General features: G+C 41.2%; 1 protein-coding gene across 2 annotated transcripts; it reads right to left on the bottom strand.

Moving 5' to 3' along the window:
- Window positions 1–70: 70 nt before the first annotated feature.
- Window positions 71–20,725, bottom strand: STOML3 (stomatin like 3). Of its 2 annotated transcripts, XM_057707722.1 has the most exons (7): window positions 20,213–20,725; window positions 8,435–8,538; window positions 8,281–8,353; window positions 5,239–5,321; window positions 3,579–3,782; window positions 1,800–1,934; window positions 71–446 (listed from the first exon to the last, which is right to left on the bottom strand). In XM_057707722.1, the coding sequence occupies exons 2-7, from the start codon at window positions 8,444–8,446 to the stop codon at window positions 222–224; spliced, it is 732 nt and encodes a 243-aa protein (XP_057563705.1). In that variant the 5' UTR covers window positions 8,447–8,538; window positions 20,213–20,725; the 3' UTR covers window positions 71–221. The 2 variants fall into 2 exon arrangements, with proteins under 2 accessions (XP_057563705.1, XP_057563706.1); XM_057707723.1 differs by lacking the exon at window positions 20,213–20,725 and having other exon boundaries at window positions 222–446; window positions 8,435–8,539.
- Between the last annotated feature and the right edge of the window lie 7,245 nt (window positions 20,726–27,970).

Here is a 27,970-nt window from a genome sequence, read left to right as displayed (position 1 = left end):
AATAGCGCAAAGTATTTTTATGTTCTTAAAAGTAATATACAGCCCTTCTTTTTTCTTTTCTCTTCTTTTATAACCTCTATAGCATTCCCCTGCTAATGCTATTCCAGCTGTAGAGTTGCTCTGCTTAAATAGTGTTGAAATTCTCAACACTTCTAACTGCTGAGGTCTCCATAGGAATAGACACGCCTCCCTAAGCGATGGCTGGTGGCAGCCGGAGGACCTCAGGCTCTGTTAGGGACCTTCTTGTGGTTATCGTAGCTGATGCCACCAATGCCCTCTAGAACATTCATGGGCAGAGGAAACACAATGGTGGAATTCTTCTCTGTGGCGACGGTGGTTAAGGTCTGCAGGTAACGCAGCTGGAGGGCTATAGGGGACTCGGCCAGTACCATGGAGGCTGACTTCAGAGCTTTAGAAGCATTCATTTCTCCTTCTGCTGCAAGGACCTAAAATGACAGAAATAAAAGACTTTAGAAATCGGTTTACCACTGTGACTAGGGCTTTCTTTTTCTAGGTCTGCACTGATACGTCTCTCCCAGCCCCCACTTGGCCACCCGTGTTTCCTCTGCTTGCTGCTTTGGCAACAATTAGAGTTTCACATCCTAATGTGATTAGAGAAATTTGAGGAGGTTGCAGGAAGCAGGGAGATAGCTTACAAATTATGAGTCCCTAGATTTCATCCTCAAGCAAAATAAAAGCACTGCCTTTAACCTGAACAAATATAGGTTCGTCCACCCTAGTGATGCTCTTGAATCCTCTTGAAGCTTCACCATCCGCTGCTTTTGTTTTTAGAGAAATCTGAATTTCAAGGCTTCCGACTGGCTTTTTTTCTGTCCTTTTTACTTAGCATAGATTTTTTTTTTTATTTCATTCTTTTGCCAATTTTGTCTCATTCTTACACGGTGAGAATTGTTTCAAGGTCTCCCTGCTCTTGATTGCAAGCAGCAGCAAGTGCCGGTCTGCAAACCCTCACTGGGATGCTCCTAAGTGCCCCGCTCCTCCTCTGGTTCTCAGGCTGCCAAGAACGACTTGGAAGGCGGCTGCCCCATCCGTGGGCATTCACTGGCCGTGTGCACAGGCGCCACCCACGTCCCCTGCTTAGAAGCTGCTGGAGCTTCACAGAGAAACCAGAGATAAGTAGAGAGAAATCTTCCTCGACTCCTCAGTAAGATTCCAAAGGGGGTACTCGGAAGCTTCCAATCTTGATTGGTTTCTGATCCTTCAGGAAACCCATCTACACAGTTATGAAGGCTACAGATCCAACGGATTCCAGAATTCTCAGGCCAAGCTGTGCTCAGACATCGTAATCCTAACCTTTCAGGTCAACCATTATGTCATCCCCTCCTTTTAATCCAGTTCACTTAACATCCTAGAAGGATGATACTCCAAAGGCATGGAGAGGCTACATCAGAATCACCAGCTTTATAAAAATGCAGGTTCCTGGGCCCACTGGAGACTCTGCTTCGCTGAGTGTGAGGTGAGGCCTGGGACTGGTGTCTGCTTCGCTCATTTCTCTGTAGGAGACTCTGCTGTGCGGCCCGCGTAGGGACCCACCTTGCTAAGTCGCTGAGTATGTTGCTGAGCGCTCTTGACCCAAGACCTAATACCAAGCTTCCTCAAGGTGCATTAAGTTGCCCATGAGCTTTTAATTCAAGGGGAAATTCTCAGCAAAAACTGTGAAAAAGAAACCCTCTTCTTATTGAAATTATTGAGGGAGCCTGGGCTTCCTTTCAAGCTCCATCCTTGTTGGCTCCGAGGCTGAGAGGCTCGCCCTCCAGTGCAGACGGAGTCGCCCTTACCCTGGCCCTGGCCTCCCGGGTGGCCTCGGCCTCGGCGGCCATGGACCTCTGCAGCTGCAAGGGAATCCGGACGTCTTTGATTTCCACTCGGGCCACCCGGATCCCCCACAGCTCGGTGGCATCATCAAGTAAGGTCTGTTTCCAAGTCAAAAGAAAGGACATTGATCAGAAGACAGGCAAGACGATCAAAGTTTCTGACATATTTCATATACGCAAGAAAAGTCGTCTCTGTTTTCTCCTTCTGTATTTACAGCATTTGGAGTGAGACAGTTTGAGAAGGGAATAGGAGTTCTAATTGTTCACTTCTTGGAATTGAAATGAATCCCAGGAAGGATTCAGAAACAAAACTTGGCAGGTCTTTTAATCGGTGGTCTCTCAGCATGTCCACTCCAAACCATTCCTAATGAATATACACTATCCACCTAGATTTGAGCAAATACCCTACATTTTCTTGTCATTGACACAAAGCAGCCAGCAGTGGATTTTGTCCTGGTTCTGTTTGCAGCTGTGAATCATTGGGCCCATTACTTAACCTGATTCTCAGTTTTCATACCCATACAAGGTGTTCTTTCAGGATTGTCATGAAGTTTGGAGATAATACATGTAAGATCTCTATTGATGCCCAGCAATGACACAATACATGTTATCACCAGGTACTTTTTGAGATATTATTTTAATATCTTGCTCTGTTCAACCTCTGCCCAGTGGCCAATTTTAAACAGGTAGCCAAGCACATGTTTAAGAACAGAAGAAGCCTAAAATCAAAGACATCCTCATCCTTTGTTAAAGCTTAAGACCCCTGAAGACATCTTGCTGGTTATCCTGGAGGGGAAGGGATGAGAAAGAATGCCTTGAGAAATAGTGAGACCAGATGGGTAGTTCCCTCAAGCGGGAAAAGGTAGAGGTCTCTGTGATACCAAACAGCAAGTGAACCCTAGCTTTTCTGTGATCCCTGCAGAGACCCGGGAGATGAGGAGCCCTCACAAGAAGCCAATGACCTGATTGTGATGGGGAAACATGAGTCGTTGAACTTGTGGGGCTCTTAAAATGACGTGGAGAGTTATCATGCAGAACTGATATTATCTTATGAAAACTTGTGGACTTTTCACTACCTTCGAGACTGGAGGAGGTGCCAAGAAGGACCAAAGTTGAATTTCCCTCTTAACTTACAGAAGGCAGGCTCAGAATCAAAATGTAATGGATTTAAGATAACACAGAAATGTGATTGTCTATAATCTAGGGTGTACATGAGGGGAGATGGATACCTGTTACATCCTCATCAATATTATAATTATGATCACTATTCATATCATGATTGATGTTAGTAGCATGAAGTCAGATTTCCCGCGGATGGCAGTCCTGTGCTGTCTCAATCAAACCTTCTTCTAATGTTCACATTCCACGGAAACGCAGGAATATACAGGCTGCCTGAGAAATGGCGGCCCTTCCTCTGGAGTAATCTAAAGTAAAAGTGACTCTGGTCTCTAATGTCTTCAGAAGAGGCTAAAGTGTACAACTCGAATTCGTAATTTTGAATTCCACACACAATTCCAACAGCACTCCCCCTCCCAATCAGACATTTAAATCTGGACCTCATGATTATAAAAAAATGAAATCTCAAACTGAAGCCCGTATGTTTAGAGCAGTTGTGTGTATGTGTGTACCTGGGTGTGTGTGTGTACATGGTGAGAGTTGCTTTGAATTGCTGACGTTTGATACTCACTGATAATTAAACTGAGTGGATTAAAGATTCAGGCTATGGGTTCTGGGTGACTTTACCTGGATGCTATGCGCGATCTCTTCTCGGCCAGCTAAGATTTGGGACAAGGTCTGTGTCCCTAGGACATTTCTCAGAGTGGTCTGAGCCAGCAGAAAGGTGGCTTGGTGGACATCGTTGACGTTAGCCACCGCCGAGACGGAGCTATAGATTCTGTAATAGACCACCCCGTCCACTTGAGTGGTCACAGAGTCTCTGGTGAGGATCTGGGGAGCAAGAACACAGAAAATCGCATGCTTATGACTTTCACAATGATTGATGGACAAAGAGTCAGCCAGTCCCAGAGCTCTATCTACAGGAGGAGAGCATTAAGGACAGCTCATGCCAGCATCACCAACAATCCGTCCTGGCTTGAATACTATCATCCTAGTGGATATCAAAATTCCTACACAGGTGTGATCTGTACCTATCCCTACAACTTCATCTTAGGGAAGCCTCATATCCCACAGTCAGAGGTGAAATAGGTATTTCCATTTGCAAATGTAATAGTAGAACCCTGCTGGAATTCTGCCTTCTAAATCAAGATGGAACACTTGTTTCCCTGACACCTGAAATCTTTTTGGTTCTCAGTTTCATCAGGCTTGATGAATAGCAATGCTTCTTAGAAAACATAGATGGCACCAGAGACCGTGTTCTATACTCAAAGAAATCAATTTCACTTTATAGAGGCTCTGCTTTAATTGTTCAGGATTAACATGACGAGGTACTTTGGAGCAAATGAGATTTCTGGGGGTACCACGGAAGCAGAACCTAGATCTCCCTTCTCCCATCTAGAGCTGTTTACTTTGGAGCCAGAAAAGGCCCATAATAGGCCCCTAAGCATCCCAAGTTCTCTTATGATTAGAGCTGAACTCCAAAGTAAGAACTCTACAGTTTCCGCCAATGGCATGAAGACATCATTACTGGGTCTTGATTGAGTTTTCTGGACCAGAGAGAGGAAAATTAACATTCACTCATAAATGCTGATTTTCTCTCTTCTCCTCCCCTTTGCCCTCTCACGCACTTTCTTTTTTCTTCCTGGATGGTTTTGTTTATCGGAAAGGTGCATAACTATTAGCGACTCTGTTTCTCTTCCCTATGGCCCAGTTACTGCTTTGGTTCATTCAGTTTCAGTACCTTAAGAACTGAAAAGAATTATTTGAAATCCAACCGCAGGTGAGGGCTGTGCCCCATCTGCTCTTTCCCTGTGCCCACCCCATGCTGTTGCATCCAACATATACTGGAATTTAAAGCAGAGCTGAGTGATATAGATATTACTAAAATATTTTCTGAGAAGATGATGGAAAGGATAATGTCATAACCAGCCACCAAGTTAATCTCAACTCCCTTGTACAATGATTTAACAGACTCTTCCAAGCAGCTGCTTGCCATACTTCATCCCAGCTTCTCTGACATCTGTACCCCTTCTTTCTCTTCTCTCAGACGTTCTCCCACCCAGTCATTCCAAGTCTTTGAACAACTCAGCCCTTGCCCTTGGCTTCATTCTCCTTTGGTGCAACAAAGCCCAGTAGTTTCAGGAGCCACCTAGGACTCCTTAAGGAGATCTCTAAGAATTCAGTACATCCTTTCCTTTATAGTTTGAAAACATAAAGTCTCAATTGTCCATGTAAACAGGGAAGATATTGGTTCTATTTCTAGAAACATGTCTTTAATCAGCGTTACCTCCTGTGGAGGGATGTTGCAAGTGACGGTCCGGAGATCAACTTTGACAAACACATCTATGCAAGGCAGGACCAGAATCAAACCTATGCAAAAGAAAATATGGTTTATAAAATTTCACCCGATTGAAAATAACTGCAACAAATTGCCTCCTAGCTATACAGTACGTTATTTTCATGGGACTATAAATGCTTCTCAGATGATCTTCAATATGTACACCTATAACTTTAGGGGACTTATTTCCTCCTATGAGTCAATGACTAAAGAAAAGTGATTCCCTAGAAATTAAAATCTTCTGGTAAAAAGCTGAAGATCCTTGCTATTTAATTTTTAGATTTTTCTTTTGTAAAACATTCAACCTACTTCTATACAAATGTTCTGTGACATTTATTTAAAAGGATATTATGGAAATTGGCTTCCCTATATTAAAGGTATCTGTATAAAAGATTCAAGCAATAGCCTTTTGACCTTGAAGATCAGTGACTGTCAACATTCTCATTTATCTTCATTCGTACTGAAGGAATGTTAGAATTGAAATCTTCCCAGGATTTCAGGGTCCCCAAAACCAACATATTACAAAATTTACAGTATCTCTGTAGCTGTGTTCTAGTTCATATACAATGACATTCTTCAACCGTAAATACTTTTACTCCTCTCCAAGTTGTGACGATTTGGATTGGGGGAGGGGTGGAGCTAAGGAAACTCCTTTGAGGATCTAGGACTCCTTAATATTGCCCTGGGGAAGGTTCTCTACAGCAAGAGTTACAAAGATTAGAACCACAAGGCATGTCAGCAAGATGGGGACACCCAACCATCTCCATGTACCAGAAAGATTCTGTGCTGCTGTTTTTGTTTTCAAAGAAGAAACAAGTTTTTACATTGAGTACCAGGCAAAGAGCTGGTAGCATAAACAGAAAACACTGCTAAGGTGCTTTCTTTCTTTTGGTCTCTAAACTTTTCAGAGACTTTGGTGAGAATGGTGAGAATTACTTCCTAATTTACTTCTTTTTTTTTTTTTTTGTGCCAAGTCTAAGATCATGGCCCTTAGAGCTAGAGAGAGTTAAGTCCTAGCCCTGCCACATACTAGCTTGTGAGCTGGGAACATTCATCTAATTTTTCTGAGCTTCAGTTGCCTAATAGCTATAAGATGATGGTGAAGATTAAGCACGATTCCACATGATAATGAAATAAAATAATAAACACAGTGCCAGGCACGTACGAAGTGCTCAAGAAGTAGCAGCTCTTCTTATGAATATTTTTATTATTAAAGAATAATTTACAGTTTACAGGAGTGGAGAGGTTTTCCATTAGCAATTTGGCCTGCTTCTCTCCAGCTCTTATGACATTCTTAGGTAACCCACGAGCCCCAGAGACACGTATGACGGGATTAGTTATCCTGGGACATTTAGTGGTGAATTCTTCTGGGAAAATTCATTTAAAAGAGACTTTTCTCTAGAGTCCTCCAAGTTATGGCTATTGGACCTCTCTCAAATCCAGTTTTATTCTAACTGATAATCTTGGCTCCACCAGATGAAACACGACGAGGAAGGGGTTAACTTTGTTCTGTTATTCTTCACTTGGATAATTCTAACACTTCTATTCGGAGAGACGCAAAAAAATTTCCATAATAAGCAATTCTTGCCCTCTTTCTTTTAGGTCCCTTATTAGACAAGTAGGGTTACACCACTTGAAATGGCCAAGTCTCTGTAACAAGCTTTTCCTTTTGTTTCTCTCTCTCTTTTTTTTTTTTTTTTTTTTTTTTGGCGCATGGGCTTAGTTGCTCTGCGGCATGTGGGATCTTCCTGGAGCAGGGATCGAACTCATGTCCTCTGCATTGGCAGGCGGATTCCCAACCACTGTGCTACCTAGGAAGCCCAAGCTTTTCCTTTTGAAGTTTCTCATATTTTTAAAAATGTAGCAGATCTCTGAGTGCCTACCATGGTGCACAGCCAAGTGCAGAGCACACAGAGTGAATAAGGAAGTTCCTGCCCCCAGAGATCCTACAGTGCAGTTGGAGGGAGAATGATTTTACTTAAATACATCAGGGGGAGAAAGCAAATGTTATTAGAGAAGTATAGCAAATAACCATTCTCTTCCACGTGCCTTCCAAGATGCTGTTTGGATAACCTCTCCTTTCAAGAATATTAGAATCTCTCATATGAAATTGCCGTTCTGGTAAGTCGAAAACAAACATTAACAATTTCATAGGGTTCAACTAAATATACACCAAGAAAAGTTATGAGTATTAAATCCATATCTTACTTTTGGGGAGTTTTAGTACCGATACCCCCCACCCCCACAAAAGAAAATCCCTTCCTTTTATAACATGAACAGTTCGGGACACTTTTATTTATTTTTGTTTGTTTGTTTTTTTGGCACATGGGCTTAGTTGCTCCGTGGCATGTGGGATCTTCCTGGAGCAGGGATCGAACCTGTGTCCCCTGCATTGGCAGGCGGATTCTTAACCACTGCGCCACCTAGGAAGCCCCTCAGGACATTTTTAATTCTGAGGCTGTAGAGAAAGGATGGAAATAAAGACCACATGTGACAACAGGAATTGTCAAATGCCTTCCCGCTCTATGTTTCTGTTAATCTACTTGCCAAGAGAGGAAATTACCTTTGACTTTTCCATCAGCTCTTTCAAAGAGTAAGAATCACACACTAACTCCCTGAGTAACTAAATTGTCTACCTCAGGCATTTACTCCCTCCCCTCATTCCTCCTTCATTCTCTTGGTGGCCCTGGTAATAACGGACGTCCCGCCAATGTAACCAGAGCCACTCTTTGTTCACCTTCACTGAAATTCTCAGAAGGAGTGTTAGAAAACAGGTCCAGATTTCCAACCTCTCCAGCTCGTGGTCTAGTGCTCTCTCCTGGTAACTCGCGTAAGAGGACAACACACTTCAATTATACAGAAAGGCGAGGGCTCCAGCTTTCTGTGATGTTTTTCTTCTTCTCAGTAAATGCTGCCAAGGAAAATTTTGGCGGCAACAGTAGCCGTATAAAGTGCCCGTGATCTTTGTCAGGGGCAGTGGCAGTGTCATACCTGGCCCTTTGGCTTTGTTAGCTTGGATGCGTCCCAGCCGGAATACAACAGCACGTTCGTACTCCTTAATGATCTAAGAGATCAAGGGAGAGCATTTAGTCCTAATGGTTCATCAGCTCGTACAGAAAGCCCAACTGATTTCCCAGGGTATTACCTTCAAGCACATCCATATGGAGATGGGGAAGGTGATGATCAGCAGCAGCAAAGAAAGGGCAAACAGGACCCAGCCACATACACCAAGCCCTTTACTCTTGACGCCTAGGAGACGAGAAGCCGGCAAGCAGGTAACTGACATGCTTCTCAGGAAAGCAGTTCAGCTTCGCGGATGGGGAAACCATCGGAGCGCTGGGCCAGGCCGGAGGGGGGCTGAGGAAGCAACCTCAGTCCACATGCATGCACGGCTGCAGTAAACACCACCACCACCACACACACACACACACACACACACACACACACACACACACACACACACACACGGAAAATATTCCTTCAGATCCTTAGATGAAAACTGAACTGTCCCTTCCAAGAAGAGTCTCACAGCAATCCATAATAGTAATTAGCATTACATTTACATAGGGCCGCCGTGGTTTATTATCCTCAAGACACATAAAACTACCCGCATCTGAATCATCAGGGTGTCATTTAATTAATTAATTAATTAATTAATCAATGTATTGGCTGTGTTGGGTCTTCGTGGCTGCACGAGGGCTTTCTCTAGTTGCAGTGAGCGGGGGCTACGCTTCATTGCAGTGCGCAGGTTTTCTCATTGCGGTGGCTTCTCTTGTTGCGGAGCACCGGCTCTAGGCACTCGGGCTTCAGTAGTTGCGGCACATGGGCTCAGTAGTTGTGGCTCACGGGCTCTTAACCACTGCACCACCAGGGAAGTCCCAGGGTGTCATTTTAAAAGACAGATTTCTGGGCCCCCAGAATTCTCCAGGTGAAGTCAAGGCAACCTCTGAGGCAGATAGGTAGGTACGATTATCCCCAAAGGAGACAATGTAGCACAAGGGAAAACATTTTCGAGCGCTCTTACGTTTGAGTTTCTATGCGAGTCTTTAACTTGTCAATGTGGTGGCCTCAGGGAAGCCACTCTACTTTTCTGAGCCTCCATTTTTTCATCTGTAGGGTGAGGATGGAAGTTACCTACCTTGAAGGATTTGGTGAGGATTAAAGGAGTTTATATCAGGCACCTAACCCATACATTAATACCTACCTTAGTAAATGTATGTTACCACACTTATTCCCATGTTACAGATTGATGACTATTACAGAGACTTGTCAGACATTTATATTTGACAATTCTGTCTTTTCACGGAATTTTGTTACATCAGCTCATTATATTAGGTAATCACGTATTACCTTGACAGGGGCATTTTTGCTTAAAAAATATTACCTGACAAAAGATGGGACTAGTTTCAAATCATACTTCAACCACCTAAACATTTATAGCTTTAATCGTATCAATTATATAATTTCTCAAGTGTTATGATTCTTGTTGGTAAAGCATCCAGGTCCGGCTGATCCTTGTACTTTAGAATTCTTTATATTCACTATTTCACCTTGTTTTAAACCCTTGCTGCTTCTTGTTCTCTTCTCTTTGACAACCAGCCCCATCTTCACCTCTACACTTCCTCCAGTTGATTTCACATTCACCACACAAGCACTAGAACTAATCATATTTGCTAGATATCTCTACTCAGGTAATCCACAAACACCTTATGCTATTATACTTCTATCTCAGTTAATGTCTTAACCATCCACACTGTGTCCAGGTTAGAGACACAGGGTCATCATTGCCTCATCCTTATCCAACTACAGAAGTCACTAAGCCTCATTGATACCACCTCCAATTCATACTCACTTATCCATTTTACGGCTACCGGTTCATTGGCGAACATAAATTTATGAATATTTACAAGGGTTCTCAGATTTTGCTCTGACAAATAATGCTGTGATGAGTTCTTTTTAATGTCTGTTTTTGTGCACTTGTGTAAGATGAATTCCTGGCAGTGGAAGTGTCAGGTCAAAGGGATTAATATTTACAATTTCAATAGATGGTAAGGGCCCTTCAAAGAGTTTGTACTCTGCCTTTTCCCACATGCCCTGTCCACACTAGATATTTTCAGTCTTCTCAGTTGTGACATTCTGATAAATGAAAAGTATCTAAGTTTTAGATACATAGTTCATATTAAAAACTTTTGAGTGCAAATGTCCTTTTATAGGCTTTAAATACACATAAAAATATACTCAATAACAATAAAGACTTGCCTGCATACATCAAAGTTTTAATTCCCGAAATATCACCTTCCAAAACTTTGGACCACATGGAGGTGGATCAGACTATTATTATGCAGGATAAAAAGACATTTTGTGCCTTCTTATAGATAGAATCTTTGTTGTATTTTATGCATTACTGCTTTTCAAAGTTATTAATGACACAGCTTGTATATATACATTCTTATTGTTAAAAAATATCCAAAAAATATGGATAAAACTAAAGTCCCCCTGACCATCCTCTCCTCAGTCCACTTTTATCTAGAAAGGTTCCATAGTTATCAACTCGGCGTATGTCCTTACAGACCCATTCCTATGTACTCACACGTATCTACAATTAGAAAACACTTGGTTTCGATTTGTAGATTTTGTGAGAAATGGCATCCCACTGTGAGTTTCTACCTTTTTTAAACTGAATATGTTTTGGAGATATTTCCACGTCATTACATCTAGATCTACCTCATTCTTCTTCATTGTTGCCTCCTGTCCTAAATTGTGACTCAGTTTGTTTAGCCATTCTCCTATTGATGGATATTATGGTGACTTGCAACTTTGCCTTTGCAAACAAATCTGCAATAACTGTATATGCCTCTCCCAAACAATTTGCATCTTTTTTTTATATAATTTATCTTTGGTTGTATTTATTTATTTATTTATTTTTATTTGTTGTACCAGGTCTTAGTTGCAGCAGGTGGGCTCCTTAGTTGTAGCATGTGAACTCTTAGTTGTGACATTCATGTGGGATCTAGTTCCCTGACCAGGGATGGAACCTGGGCCCCTTGCATTGGGAGCGTGGAATCTTAACCACCAGGAAAGTCCCACAGTTTGCATCCTGAGGAAAACATTGAGAAGGCAGCACAGTCCCTTTCCCTTTGGTGTGTTCTCTCCCTGCTGACACGGCCTTATGTGGTGTTCAGGAACTTTGAGGTATTGGCGGCTGTGACATTAGCAGTGCCGCGCACACGGGGAGCTGGGACTCCAACAAGCACATCAGCTATGCCTTATGCCCTGAGCAAGCCCAGGCTAGCTACAGCCTTAAACCAAGCTGCAAAAGCCAGTGCTTGTCACAGAGGAAACTCCCCTGACCTCCAGGAGCTCCGCCGCAGTCCCATCCAGCCTTGGTATCATTACCTGCCAGCGAGGCTCTGTTAAGTACTAAATGTGCCGAGAGAGCAGAGATGAAGACATGATTAATCTTCCAAGATGTACACCTGAGCATGAGAATTACCCAGGCCGCTGCTGCTGGGAGGATTGGTGGAGCCTGGGGGTGTCATTAGCTGCCAGTGAAAGTGGGGCTGTGGGCTTCCCTGCAGGGCTTACAGCTCAACCTTGTGAGCCACAGCCCCCGGGGAGCACAAACCCTGCTTTTGCAGCTTTCTGCAGAGCAGATCTTCCAGCCTGTCTTGCCCCTCCCCACCTCTCCCACAGTTAAAACCAGGATGCTGTGCTCAGAAGTGGATTTGAGGATTCCAATTCTGATTCAAAGGAAATACTCAGATTGTATTGCAAAGGCTCTTCAGAAATGTCCGGTACCCCCTTTACTTCAACCTACACAAGGCTCCATCCAGAGCCGTCCCTGAGCCATTCCCTTGAGAGGACGATGGAAAGAAAAGGGGCCGCGCTCCCTCTCTGTTAACCACGCAGCCCTGAGCGCGTCTGATCATCTCCTGCTTTATCTAAATCCAGGGATGGGTGTTTTCTATGGGTAAAGGTCACCATACCATAAAGCTGTCATCACATTCCTTCCTGGTGGGGAACTAGACTTGGTCACGCCCCCAGTAACTTCCCCCCCCCCCCCCCGATTTCTCATTCACCCATTCAACAGATATTTTACCAGTTATATGCTAGGCACACCGTGCGAGAGCTGCAAATACAAAGGAGAATAAGATGGGGAACTTTCCAACAAGAGGTCACGTCCGGCAGGGAAAGCGACAAAAGGATAGGTGTGATAACAGGGTCTGTGCTCTGCTGCACTTCCTTCTCCGGTGTGTACAGCTGGTGAAATAAGTGGGGATGCCCTCCCGCATGTGGCTGTGATGAACAACAGCAGAGTGTTTAGTGAACATCTTTCCCGCAATCTGCGGAAGGAAAGGTAGAGCCATAACGTAAAAAACCTGAAGTCCAGCGCTGCTGATCCTAGGGAGAAGGACTCTGGACTTCAGTTGGAAAGACTTTAGAGATAACTGAGGCCCATCGTTCATTTTGCAGCCAGAAAACTTCCTGGTTAGTGTTGTCACCATCATCTCAATCTCTCTTTAAGTAAAGTGGTACCCACAAGTTCCACAATCTTAGGCAGTGAGGCAAAACCCAGCTTCAGTTATTGAGGCGCGTCTCTGAGGCTTTGTTCCTGGAGCTTAGACGCAGCCCATAGCACCAGAGGAGACTTAAATACCCTGTAGCATAAGGGGTAAACACTCAAGGCAAGATGTGTAAGTTGTGTGAGGCTAGGAAGTAGGGAAGAATATTCTAGATCACTAACCCCACTGAGATGGCATTAGAAGTGGAAGTGAATTTTAAAAAAATAAAGCAGCCTAGATGACTTGGTTGCTTATTTCCCAACTTTGGCTTGGTCATCAGTATTTAAATATCAGATCAATACTACATGCAATCCATGCCCACAGATCTGAGTAACTATAAATAGCCATTTCCTCTCTAAGCAGAAATAGTTGTTTAGGTAATAGGACATTGTTTAAAAGCACCAAAACAGAAGGATGTACGTTACACATTAGGGAAATAAAAATGAAATTTGCGATGAGATAATAATACACAGCTTCCCAAATGGCAAATATGAAAGACTGACAATGCCACATTTTACCAAGGTTGTAGCGCATTGGAGCTCTCATGGATACAAACTGATACAAGATACAATCATCTTGGTAAACTATCTGGAAGTATCTATTAAAGCCAAACACACACTTACTTTATGACTCAGTATTCAACTTCTAAGTAATATCTCAGATAATCTCAGATAATCACTGATTACAGTGCAAAATATTAAAGAATGTTCATTGCAATTTTATTCATAAAATCCAAGAAATAAAGAACCACCTAAACCCATCAATGGTAGAATGAATAAATAAAGTTGTGGTGTGTTCATGTAAAAGATTACTTGGAAAGAAAAAAGACAAGATTACTGCTATATTCCAAATATGGATGAATCTAATAGACAAAATATTGGCCAAAAGAAGTAAGACACGAGAGTACATACTTTTTAATTCCATGTATAAGAGTACATACTGTCCAATCTTGTAGTGCATCATTTCATTCAAGAAGAGGCAAAACTATCATGTTTGAAGTCAGAGTAGAACTGTCTCTAGGGAGTGGAGATTTAGCTGTGGGTATTATCTAGGAAGAGATGAGGGAGCTTTTTAGGGTGCTGGAAATGTTCCATTTCCTGATCTGGGTGGTGATTACACAGACTTACACATATGGAGCCTGTGGAAATACACAAAGACCAGCCAGCGAGAAAAGCCAAGGCTATTTACTCAGCACTTGCTATCACAAGAGTCAGCCTCTATCACTTGCATTTTGGCAGAGACTCAAAGGCAGGCAGAGGAGTGGGAAAGCTTTACGGTGGGAAAAAAGGGAAGCTCCAGGTGTACCCTGATTGGAGGCTGCTGGCCTGGGGAAAATATAGGTGGACAAACTAGAAGCAGAGCATTCTATGTGATTGGTCTAGGGGTACATGTTTGGTTCTCTTTTGTTGGCCCTAAATTGGAACTGGGGACAAAAAGCAGGAGAGCTGTCAGTTATTAATCAAGTCCTGGCCATTTGGGGCTGATTGTTACAGACGTAATTGTTTAGCTTCCTGAATTGTTATTGCAGATAATCTGGCTTCCTGCAAATCTAGCAGGCTGGCTTCCTGGGCTGATTATTGTAGATAAAAGCTTGGCTCCCTGGGCTGGTTGCTGCAGGTTGGTGGTCAGAGTTCTATTTTTAGACACGGATTCAGTCTGTCTGTTTGCATATTGGGTCTCTCAAGCACAGCTCTTAAGACTTGTGCACTTTATTGTATGTTTCTCGTACGTCAATAAATGATTCACACAGAGACCAGAGGATACCTACGGGCAGGCTAGTATTGAGGATGGAAAACTCACTGCTTGCTCTGCATTCTCAGAAAGAAGAGGACAGAGAGAAGGGAAGAGCTTTAGCACAGCCCGCCTGTGGACAGACGGGCGACAATGCCTCACAGGAATGGAAAATGCAGGTCCTGGGTCCAGGGACCCTGTGTTCCAATTGAGACCCTGCGTTCTAATGTGAAAGCTAGATGACATCTCATGAGTCTGCTAGGGTCTAATTTTCCTCCTGTTAAACCAATCATAACTAGTTGTGAGAATTAAATAAATTACACAATAGGGGAGTTAATAGCTATATCAGGAGGCTGTCTAGTCAGCCAGGCCACTGCCTAGGATTTTCCAAGAGGTCTTAACATTTCCTGCAGCTTGAGTAACCGTTAAAGAGATTTCCCTTTTCCTTGAGCATTTCCTTTAAAACACTTCTCTCTGTAAATCCTTTCTCTGCCCCTTTGTAAGTCTTTTTAAAATCCTCTTGCCGGTTTTACAATCTGGGACTATCTTTCTCAAGGACCTGGGAGCTATTCTCTTGAAATGTAGTCATTAAGGAGATAGCTCCTAGTCTCTGTGGGCCGGTGGCAGCCTAACTTCAGTAGACACCACATTCCCAGTTGTAAAAATACCACCTGTCATAAAGATGCGGGAAGTGTATTAGCAAACCAAACCCAGATGGTCTGTGACCACCCAGAAAGTCCTTCATACTTTCCCACTAGCCCATCCCAGCCTTTAAAAACCCCATACCCTGGGGAATTCCCTGGGGGTCCAGTGGTTAGGACTCAGTGCTTTCATTGTGGGGGGGGGGTTTGAGGGGGTGCAGGGCATGGGTTCAATCCCTGGTCAGGGAACTAAGATCCCGCAAGCCAAGCGGCATGGCCAATAACAACAACACTACCAAATGCAAAATAGATGGCTAGTGGGAAGCTGCTGCATGACACAGCGAGATCAGCTCGATGATGGGTGATGATTTAGAGGGCTGGGATAGGGAGGGTAGGAGGGAGTCTCAGGAGGGAGGGGATATGGGGATATATGTATAAATACAGTTGATTCACTTTGTTGTACAGCAGAAACTGGCAGAACAGTGTAAAGCAATTATACTCCAATAAAGAGCTTAAAAAACAACAATAAAAACAACAAAAACTAAAAACAAACAAAAAAACCACACATCCCTTTGTTTCAGTGGCGATGGTTCAGACTGAGGTTTGGCCTCTCTCCTATTGCAGTAGTCATGACTAAGGTTTTGCTTTCTTGCCTGTTTAATAGTGTCTAGTTCAATTTTTGCTTTGACAATTGACATTTAAAATTTTTTATCTATTTATTTTTTTACCAGATAGAATTCTGAACATCAGTTGCAGATATTGTGGTTCATCCAGATGATGGCTCCTCTCTATGTGTAAGAACTACCTTTTCAAGGAGGATGTACAATAAAACCCTAACCTCTGCAGGTTTCTACCTCCTAAAGCCAGCTGGTCACTGACTTAAGTTCTTTCAGATAACTTTTAGGATGTTAAAAAAGATAAAGGGGGAGAGAGAGAGAGAGAGAGATCAGATCTTTGGTGCAAAACTGCCAAATCAGAGCTAGATGATGCGTTTATCATCATCGATAGGCCTGGGACTATAAAATCGCATAATCCCAGGAGTTTTCTAAACTGTCAGATTTACATCTCAGCTACAGAAGGATGATCTGAGGTTAGTAGTCACACGACCTTCCCAACACATTTATGCTGTTTTTTACCATTTGGTCTTTTAAAGAAAGAGTTAAGATATATGTTGAGATAGAATGTTCAAAAAGGTATAAAAGTAATGTTTTTCTTACCTGTATGCCCCCTTTCTGCTAAAGAATTTAAACACTGCCAACACAAAGCCCCCCTCAAGCACCCCTCTTTGTGACCTTCCCCCACCCCCAGAGGCAGCTTGCCCTGTAGCCTCCTCGTGGTAAATCCAGTGGGACTCCAACCCCATCAGTCAAATGCAGCAGCAAACTCCCAAGCCTGCCATTCAGAGACCAGGCTTGACCAGGGGCCCCTAGCGTATCTGTAATTGAGATTTTCAAGTGGCAGTTGCTTTGGTTTCTCACTTCTGGGTCTAGGTGACTAGGTCACATGCTAACAGCACATAAACATCCCCTGCAGTAGAGAAAGCGCCGAAGTCCTCACATATTTTTGTGCCTTGCACGGGCCTTAGTGTCCCCCAGGCCCCCTTTCACAACCCACATTTTCCTTTCTCACACCTTCTTTTCCAGGAAGATTTTCCAATCTTCCCTTCACCTTTGGGAGCTCTTCTTCTGAGTTTCTAAAACACCCTCAATCATAGGACATTGTGATTTTTAGTTAACGTTCCTGCAGAGTTTTAGTGCTTTGGGAGCAGGCGTTTTATTTTTACATCTCCATCTCCTGATACACAGTAGATCCAGGGATTCATTCATTGAATGAATGAAGTGGGCGGTGCCCTCAATGCTTTGAACTCTCAAGAACGAAGCTCAGCAGCAGGATAGATTTATTGATCTGTTTGAAGTTTCTTGTTTGGAAATAACGATCCATCAGAGGAGATTCTGTTTGCTCTCAAGCAAGTCCATTAACCTGAGACCCACGCGTACATCCTCGCATTTTCTCCTTCGTGCTACTATCCTATACCCTCACCCCGGACTGACATCAGTATAAGAAGAAAATAGAGTTTTCCTTGCATCATTCTCCTCTCTCCACCCCCCCCCCCGCCCTTCTGTCTGAAATAACTACCAATAGCAACAAGTCCAAATACTTCATCCTTAAGATTTATGCTCAAACATGATAGTGTTATTTATAAGAACAGTAAATCAGAAACACCCTGAAAGTACAATGGAGGGATGATGAAGCAAACCATGATATAGCTACACAATATCATATTATAAAGTTTTTTTTGTTACAGAAACATGAGAAAATTGCTATGGTATATTGTTAAAAGGAAAAAGTAGTAGGATGCAAAATTATATGGACAGTATGATCTCTCTTAGTAAAAAAATATGCTTAGAGGGACTTCCATGGTGGCACAGTGGTTAAGAATCCACCTGCCAATGCAGGGGATGCTGGTTTGATCCCTGGTCCAGGAAGATCCCACATGCCGTGGAGCAACTAAGCACACAAGCCACAACTACTGAGCTCGAGCACCACAACTACTGAAACCCGTGCACCTAGAGCCTGTGCTCCACAACAAGAGAAGTCACCGCAATGAGAAGCTTGCATACCGCAACGAAGAGTAGCCCCCGATTGCCACAATTAGAGAAAGCCTGCACGCAGCAACGAAGACCCAAAGCAGCCAATTTTTTTTTAAACATTTAGAAAAGATATTGCATGAAAATCAACCAAAATATTAACAGTGGTTAATTCTGAGTGATGGAAATATGACTGGTTTATACTGGCACAGTCTTATTTTTTGCTACCTTTATAATTTTAAAAAGCAATTTAAAAATAAAAACTAATCAAGGCAAAAAAAGTCCTTTGTGTTTTCAGAGCAAGAAAGATCAGATGCTTCTCAGGGGAAAAATAAAATGTGTGTGGAATAAGAACAATCACCTTCCCTGGACCTGGGGAGGTAGTATTACAAATCCTTCCCTTTTTTCTGTTCACTTCCTATCCTGTGAAGATACAGTCAGTAAAATAGAGTCTCAGCAACTTCCTGGTCCTTTCTCTACTGAATCAAGGATTTTAAGTACCAAACATAAAATCTAAACTGAAACCCAATGGGTAAACACTGTCTTTTCATCACCTGTAAATCATCTGCCCTCTTGCCTTTTTCTCTGAAATATGCACACAGCTTTCGTCAAGAACTTTTTTTAGGAAAAATGCAGAATTGTTAAAAAGAAATACTGTGCGACTCAAAGTGTGGTCTCAGTCTGGCAACTTCACTGGCTTAGAAATGTACTAGGAGGCAAACTCTCAAGTCCATCCCAGACCTAAGGAGGAGAACTTCCAGAGGTTCGGACCAGGTATGTGCTTTAAAAAGCTCTCAAGGAAGATTTTTTACACATTGATGTTGAGAAGAATTTCTGAGATTGAGATGATCAAGATTCCAATTAACTTCTCTTTAACTCTTAAAGAAAAAAAAAAGAAAGAGGTAGGATTTTATGTCCTGGGCTAATGTGTAGTAGTGTCCTCATAACAGTGAGGACCCTGGGGGAAAAGCCCTAAATCATAGCATTCTGTGGTTTCTGATCTACCCTTATGACATCACCGAACTTGCAGTCAGGAAGCGATGCACGCTAGCGGCTTTTGAAAGCTGGGACAGGCCTGAGGCACAGTCTGCAGAAGCCTCCCGCTAAGGGTAATGACTAGGACTCAGTTATTTATTTAATTCTCTCAGCATTGTGAGTGGAAATTTCTGTACAGCTTAACTGACTGAATGATGTTGCCTTGTTAATGCGTCCGATGGAGGAGCACAAGGGCAAACGTATCCCGCAAATCTCAGAGGCAGACTGGCATTGTATCTCACAAACTGTCTAAAGCGTAGGAAATCAGAAGTCGTAACATATAAGCCCTATTTCTGTTTGTTCTGTGATAGTGCAGGTTTTTCGTTACAGTCAAAAACCCAAACCAAGTAAACCCATGAACACTTTAAAATATTTCGCTGGTGGTACAGCTTCAATCGTGCCATTTATACAGTTGGTGTCTTCACCTGTTAAACGGAAACTAAAAAGTCTCATGAAACTTCTTGTTTAAAAAGATAATCAAGGGTACCCTTGAAGAGACCTCCCACTTGCACCTTTCAAGTGATGTTCACTGCCTCCAGTATACCATGTTGCTTGGCCAACGTCACAAGAAAAGCTTCTTCTCCAATCCAGGTAGATACCTCTAAATGTAGACTTTCTTTTACAAGCTGACAATGCCAAATGTATTCTCTATTTCTAACCTGCAGTATGATTTCTTTAGCAACATAAAGTATAGAGCACAGGGTAGGACACACACACACACACACACACACCATCATCATCACCATCACCACTTTCTGGACTTTCAACAAGATTTTAAACTCTCCAAGAGTCAGTTTTCTCCACTATAAAGTGAAGTTATAAAAGAATCTACCTCAGAATTATTGTAGGATTTAAAAATACAATGTGAGCAGAATGCTTTATAATACAGAAGAGCCATTGGTATTCACAGTAGCAGTTGGTACTTACAGGCTAAGTTTTATTTTCTTCAGCTTCTCTCCATGGATCAAACATGGTGCAGCTCAAACCAACTTTTCTATTTCATCACAGCATTATCAGATGATATTTGAAAATAGATAAATTTTAGCCTGTTCAACATGTCTTTGGTACTTAATGCAAAAAAAAAGGAACGCAAAGATAAACGCAAATTCTATCTAACACTTAAGAAAAAGGGCAAGTCATAGACTGCTCCCAAAAAGCATGTAAAACCATGATAAGCAATGAATTCAAAATCCCGGGCTCTAAATGAAATTGAAGCCAATCTCAATATGCATTAATCCACCTCACCCTCACGCTCTCTCTATGATAATACAACTCTCACTTTGCTTAATACATAAAACAAACTTATGGCAGGAAAAAGGAACTTACCCACTAAATTCTCTTTATCCTGCTTCTCTGGGGAGGTCGCCCCAGGATCCATCTCATTCTTGAGAAGTTTTTATACTTAGCAAATTTTCATGGGTTTGGAGCCAGACTTGGGCTCCAGGCAGCACTCAGATGTGCTCGGGAGAGGGAAAGAGCAAAGAGACAGAATGAGAGAGTGGGAGAAGTTCCTTTTCTTTTGTGAGCACCCTAAGGAGTAGTTACCCTGGTGAAGGAAGCCTGTTAACATAAACAAAACTCTTTCATGAGTTCAGGCTGCCATTGTTCATAGAAAAAATTCAAAAGTATGTATATAAACTTCTGATTATATTGCTTCTTGTAAAATATCACTATGAAGTTTTCTACATCATTTATATTTTATAAAACACTCCTTTGCCACAGTGTGTAATTTGTTTATCGTAATGAACTGTCCGATACACATAGCAAGTATCTCCATCCTTATGTTTCAGGTGAGGAAATTTCATCCAATGCATTTTACACACTGCAGTGAGTGACCTTTTGAAATGTGAGTCTGATCATATCACCATCCTGCTTACAATAATCCAACGACTGCCAATTATTATTTGTAAAGATGAAGATCCTAAGTGTCCTAAAAGACCTGCTAGTCTGTCTTTCTGTCTTTCCTTCCCTTTCCAGCCTTACTCACATGATACTCCCCTCACTCACTTAGCAAGAGCCCCATTGGCCTTCTGTCAATCCCACTAACCTCTATGTGTCCTCTGTGCCACAGGGCCTTTGCACGTGTTTCCATATGCCTAATTCTTTGGTTAATGTTTGTTTCTTCCTCTGGACCAGGGGTTGGCTAACTATAGCCTGCTGGGCAAATTTGCTTCACCACCAATTTTTGTAAATAAAACGTTATTGGAACATGGCCACATCTCTTTGTTTCTATACTGTCTTTGGTTCCTTTTGCACTATACCTACCTTGTTGAGTAGTTGCTATAGAGACTGTATAGCCTGCAAAACCTAGCATATTTACGGTCTTTCGCTTTACAGAAAACGTTTGCTGATTCCTACCCTACATTGTAACTTCCATGAGGGGAATGACTAGGTCTCTTGTTTTTTTTTTTTTTTTTTTTACTACAGCACCTGCAGCATTTAGAACAATGAAGGCACATAGCTGTCGTCCAACAGACACATTGAGTGAATGGATAAGTAATGTATCAAAGATAACAGCTCACAAATGGTAAAGCTCTTTTTTTTTCTTTTTTGCACTTTCATTGTATTTTTATTTGAGCTTTTACATACATTTCTCTTCTGCGTTGATGTGACCTTTCAAACACCCCGTTCTCCGAGCGTTTGAGACAAGATGAGGATAGGTAGAGTGATGAAGCTGAGCTTACGCCTTTTTTCATTGAGAGGAAAGCTAGTCCAGGCAAATTGCTCCTGTGCCACAAAAGCCTATTAAATTTTTTTTTTTTGGTAAAGCTCTTTCTTGAATCCAGATCCCTGGGTTCCCATCCCAAGTCCTTCTTTCATCATACTGCTTGAAGCAAGGGCAATTTTGCACTCATGCCGATACCAAAAGCACCAGTCTTCTAATTTCCTGATGTCATCTTTCTCATATTAATTTTCCAAATAATATTTTGCTTGTGGAAACAAAACAACACAAAATGACCTCTGATATTTCCCAGCTCATCTTGTCTTCTCTAGTCTTTTTTTCTCCCAACCATGTAGTTATTTTCTTCTTAGCAACTTCATCTGAAAAACCTTCCAGATTGTGGGTTACTTTTGCCAACTACTTGATAATCTTAATTGCCTTCTCCACAAACTCAAATTACAGTAATAAGCAGGCAGGGCTGTCATCCACAGTTGGTAATTATAAGAATTAATATGGAATATTAGAAATTGGGGAAAGGAGGCTGGGGAGACCAGAAACAGTAAAACACACACACACACACACACGCACAGAATCAGAGCCTTTCTGCTTTAGAATACTTTCCTCTGCATTCTCACATTGGGTTGGCCAAAAATTTCACTCAGCGGAAACACCAAATGAACTTTTTTGGCCAACCAAGTACATCCTTGGTTATGGCTTGATGTGGAAGTGATATTACAGACATAGTGGGTAAGAAGTAGGCTCTGGGCTCAAGCTGCCTGGATTTAAAGAAATCCTGGCTCTAACATGAACTAGCTGTGTGACACTAGGTAACTTAACCCCTTTATGTTTCTTTCTTTCTTTTTTTTTCCATCTGTAAAATAGGCATGGTGGGTCTTTACCAGAGTTGTCTGTGACAAATATATGAAATAGTACATGTAAAATACTCAGAAAGGGGACTTTCCTGGCAGTCCAGTTGTTAAGACTCCACACTTCCACTGCAGGAGGCACAGGTTCGATCCCTGGTTGGGGAACTAAGATCCCACATGCCACTTAATTCAGCCAGAAAAAAAAAAAAAAAAAACGCTCAGAATAATGACTGGCAGTAATACATGGTAACTATTATTCCCACGAGTGAGATCTGAGCTGTATTTCTCAGGACTCAGCTGTTTTTCTAAAATGGGAATTTTCACAATATCATCTTTTCTCCCTTGTTTCAAGCAGGTAGGAGATTGCTTAGTGATTGATAAGCTGTGTTCAAACATGCATCACCTCCCTTCTCTCCCTTGTCTAATGCTTCTCCTGCTTGCTGCAGATTTGAAAGCTTAAGGTCTATTCCTGGTTCTGTGCTGTCAATCCATAGATTCCATTGTTTCCTCCTGGCCTTTGCTTGATCACCATATCACCTCCACTTTGGGACTAACTCAAATGGAGAGAACAACAGGAAAACTTTCTGTTTCCATCATTTCTTGCAACTGGGTCATAGCCAGTCTTTCTCTGGAACAGGAAGCCTCATTCCCTCCAAATCAAATGACGCTCCATCATCACGAAAACAACGTGTTTTGGAAACTCCAGTTTAGCTAATTTCTAATTCCACTTGTCCTTAATATTGGCCAAATGTCACTTACGCCAGCACCGCCAGTCACTGAGGTGCAAGGTTCAAAACAACAGTAGAAATAATTGTTCCCTGGTGGCTGCTGGAAAGAGTCTCGAGAGCACTTACAACAAACACATCCCCTTGGAAGATGACTAAGCAACTGTTTTTCTTCTTCCTGCAAAGTGTTCCAAATATCTCAGCCTAGAAAGCAAGAATGATTTCAACAACTAAGGAACACCTAGCACAAGCTGAGTCCCTAACCAGGAGCCTCAGGAAATGAATGAAACATAAGCGCATTTGCAATGTTTCTTCTTCCTTTGCTTAAAATATAAACCATTGTGGGCCAGTTAATGGAATTTTCTCCCCTTCGTCATGGGGGAGTAGAAGATGGGGATAAAGCAGACTGAGAATTGCTGGAATGTACTCTTGATGATGATTTTTCTGTGTGTTTCTAAACTTTCATTCTGTCAGTTCATCAACCAGGGCAAGTCCTGAAATGAGAACAGCTTTTTTTTTTTTAACTTAAAAATATTGAAAATATTTAATACAATTTTTAAAGGTTACTTTCCATTTATAGTTACAACAAAATAGTAGCGATATTCCCAGAGTAGGACAGCTACGTTTTTAAAAGCCTCAATTCTGTTCCTACTCTTGACAGACAGGATGCCGTCGCTGAAGATGGATATTTTATTTTCCCTGAACGTTCATCTTGGAGCACAAAAGGGATCTTGAAACCATCCTAGAGTTCTAGCCACAGGCCTCTCTCCTTTCTGAAGCTTCTGATTTCAGGAACACTCTTCCGCCAGATGCATCCACCACCATCTCTTGCTAAGATGCACACATATGTTCCAGGACACTTGATGGTCCCCTGGGAAAATGTTCTGTGTTCTTAAAATGATGAAGTTCTCTGATTTCATTAACTTTTCGTCAATATACATCATCCATTCTGTCTTATTCATTCTCATTCATCTTAAATTTCCATATTTTTAAAATTATTTATTTATTTAAAACATAAATAAATTTATTTATTTATTTATTGGCTGCATTGGGTCTTTGTTGCTGCACGTGGGCTTTCTCTAGTTGTGGCAAACCGGGGCTACTCTTTGTTGCGGTGCACCGGCTTCTCCTTGTGGCGGCTTCTCTTGTTGTGGAGCACAGGCTCTAGGCACGCAGGCTTCAGTACTTCTGGCATGTGGGCTCAAGAGTTGTGGCTCACAGGCTCTAGAGAGCAGGCTTAGTAGTTGTAGCTCACGGGTTAGTTGCTCCGTAGCATGGGGGGTCTTCCTGGACCAGGGCTCGAACCTGTATCCCCTGCATTGGCAGGCGTACTCTTAACCACTGAGCCACCAGGAGAGTCCCTCCACATCTTTCAATAATAAATTTGCCCACAGATGTGTAAGGATATTTGTACTGATAACTCCCCAGGTTGAAAATCTGGCCGAGACCTCTCTCCAGCATAATGAATACGTATTTTCAACTATCAGCTGAGTAAACATCTCTCCCTGAATGTCTACCCCACAATTAAACAGTCTACCCATTAGAAAGTATTCTATTGAATAGACCTTTTAAGTATGGAAATTTTGATGATACATGTGAAATAATATATACAGTATTATTACAATAATACATACAATTATATACATCATGTATGTGTGTGTGTGTGTGTTGGAAAAAATAAACAACAGTGAATATACTTCCCAACCTCAGAGCTAGAACATTATCAATACCATAAGCTATTTGAGTCCTCTTCCCTAGATCTCATCCCCACCTCCCCATAGCCGTGATCCATAATTGTGTTGATTATTCTCTTGCTTTTAAGGTTTTTAAAATCATACACGTATATACCTCTGAACATATATCATTTAGCTTGATTTGCTTTTGACCTATGTGAAACTACTCACGCAGTCTCCTGGGACGGGCTTTACTGCTCCCTCTTATGTTCTTAAGGTTTATCCTCATTGTTGCATGAAGCTATTGTTAATTTCCAGTGCTACTTAATCCATGTTGTGTAAATAGCCCACAATTCACTTATTAGGAATCCTTTAAAGTTTTTATTATTACAAATACTTTTACCATGAATATTTTTGTGTTTGTCTCCTGGTGAACATATGTACAAGAATTTCTCTAGGCCCTAAAACCAAGGTGTACATATCCAGAAATGGAATTGCTAGATTTTATGCTCAACTTCATAAGATGGTTGTGAATGATTTTGCAGAATTGTTTTCAAAAGTGGTCTGTTTGTATCAATTCAATCTTCTACTAGCAGCCTACAAGTATTTCCCTTGTTACACATCATGGATACCACTTGATGTTGTTAGAGATTTTAATATTTGACAATTTAGTGGGTGTAATGTAGTATTTCACTATAATCTAAGTTTAGGTTTCCCTGAATTTTAATGAAGCTGAATAATTTTCACATGGCTATTTACAGTTCATGTTTTCTTTCTTGTGAATTGCACAAATGTGTCTTTTGCTCTTTTAAATTTTTTTTCCTTTTTCTTACTGATTTAGAGTTAGTCTTTCTATATACTCATATGCACTTGATATGCATCTATGGTTTCTATATACTTGATAGATTAGATAGATAGATAATAGATGATAGATGAGAGATAGATAGATAGATGATAGATAGATAGATAGATAGATAGATAGATAGATAGATAGATAGATATAAATAGATAATTTGACAGTTGCATGAGTGGCAAATATATTTCTCCTAGTTGTAGCTGACCTTTTCACCTTTTTTATGATGTCTTTGATATAAAATATATGAAGTTTCAATATATTTAGTGCTTGGTGTGCCCTGTTGAAAAATCCTTCCCTTTCTATGGTCTTAAAGGTATTCACCTATATTTTCTTTGAAAGCTTTCAGAGTTTTGTCCTTGTGACTTTTTCTTTAATCTATCTACTGTTGCTTTTTGCGCATGGTGTTGTGTAGGGATCCACTTTAATTTTCTTCCATGTAAATAATCAATTATCACAGGACTTTATTTATAACAAATTGTCCAATATTTTTACTGCTCTGCCATGGCAGCTCTATTATAAGTTGTTTTCATATGAGGTTTTCGTGAGTTCTCTCTTACGCTGTGTTATCAGTTTGGTTATCCCCAATTAATACTGCACAGTCTTAGTTTCTATGGCTTTATAATAAGTCTTGTTATTTGGCAGAAATGTTTTGGCTATTTGTCATTCTTTGCTCTTACACATAACATTTTAGAATATGCTTATAAAGCCTATTGAAAACTCTATTGGAATTTTCATTGGAATTGCACTGAATTCATAGACTGAGAGATTTTATCTCCTGAGACGTCTATTTCTTGTAACCATGTGTTCTCCATTTAAATAGATTTTTTTAACTGATTCTCAGAAAGTTAACAAAAAAATTCTCCATAAAGTTATTGCTCGTCTTTTACTGGATTTATCCCTGGGTAACATGCCACTGTTTTCTTCCACTTTTCGAAGACTTTATTTTTTAGAGCACCCATTTTCACATTCACCACAAAACTGAGAGGAAGGTACAAAGGTTTCTCACATGCCCCCTGCGCCACACACACTCAAGCTCCCCCATTATCAACATCCTTCACCAGAGTGGAACGTGGGTTTGCTACAACTGATGAACCTACAATGACACACCACAGTTACCCAGTGTTCATAGGTTACCGTGGGGTTCGCTCTTGGTGGTATGCATTCTGTGGTTTTGAGCAAGTGTATAATGTCATGTATCCCTCATTTTAGTATCATTCAGAGTATTTTCACTGCCCTAAAAGTACTCTGTGTTCTACCTATCCATCCTTCCTTCCCTGCCCTGATCCGCAACCACTGATCTTTTTACTGATCTTTTAGTTTTGCCTTTTCCAGGATGCCATTTAGTTGGAATCATACAGAAACCTTTTCAGATTGGCTTCTTTCACTTAGTAACAGGTATTTAAGGTTCCACCATGTCCTTTCATGGCTTGATAATTCATTTCTTTTTAGTATCAAATGGCTTTCCATTATCTGCTGTTTTCCTTTTTTTGAAATAAGTTTTCTGCTGTTGATCATATTTGACACTGGAATTGATTTTGCAATATAACGTATCTGTAAATCTCACCAAGCATTATATTTTCCTTTCCAATAATTATACCTTTTACTTCTTTTTCTGTACCTTACTATGTTAGCGAAATACGTGTTACTTGATCAGTCTCTGATTTTAAGGGGATATTTCTAAATTGCACAATTAAAAATGTGTGCTATACTTTTATATAGTTCCTTTACCTGATAGTTTCCTTCTTATCCTAGTTTGCTCTGTGTATGTGTGTGTGTGTGTGTGTGTGTGTGTGTGTGTAACAATATGGTGATTAAATTTTATCAGATGCTTTTTATACAGAGATTGAATGTTTTTTCTCCTTTCGCTAATGTGATGAATTGTACTTTTAGATTTCTTAATGTTACTTTATCCTTGCACGCCTCATAGGAACCCAACTTGATTATGCTATATCATATTTTTTAAGAATAAGTGCTCTGCATATGTTGCTAATATTTTGTTTGATGTTTTACTATTTTCTTGAATAAGATCGACTTGCATTTTTTCTTTCTCATACTATTCTTGCCTCGGTTTTGGTATCAAGGTTATAATGGTCTATAAAAATGAGTTGAGGAGTGTTTTTCTATTCTCTTGAAAGTTTGTTCAGCTGAACTAGCCTGAAAAACCACCTGAGGCTGCTGTTTCCTTTCTGTTCACACTGTTGTGATATTAATACACAGGCAAGTAGAGCTCACATCTTACTGTGTGCTTACTTCTTCCACTTTTCTGTGCTTTTTTTCTGGATGATTTGTCTTATTCCATTTTCCCCTCCGCACCAATTAGGAGTTAACACCAATGACTTTTC

The sequence above is a fragment of the Hippopotamus amphibius genome, chromosome 14, assembly GCF_030028045.1.
Source record: "Hippopotamus amphibius kiboko isolate mHipAmp2 chromosome 14, mHipAmp2.hap2, whole genome shotgun sequence".
In the NCBI taxonomy this organism is placed as follows: domain Eukaryota; kingdom Metazoa; phylum Chordata; class Mammalia; order Artiodactyla; family Hippopotamidae; genus Hippopotamus; species Hippopotamus amphibius.
Note: the sequence above shows the minus strand (reverse complement) of the source record. Positions and strands in the feature narration are given on the sequence as shown.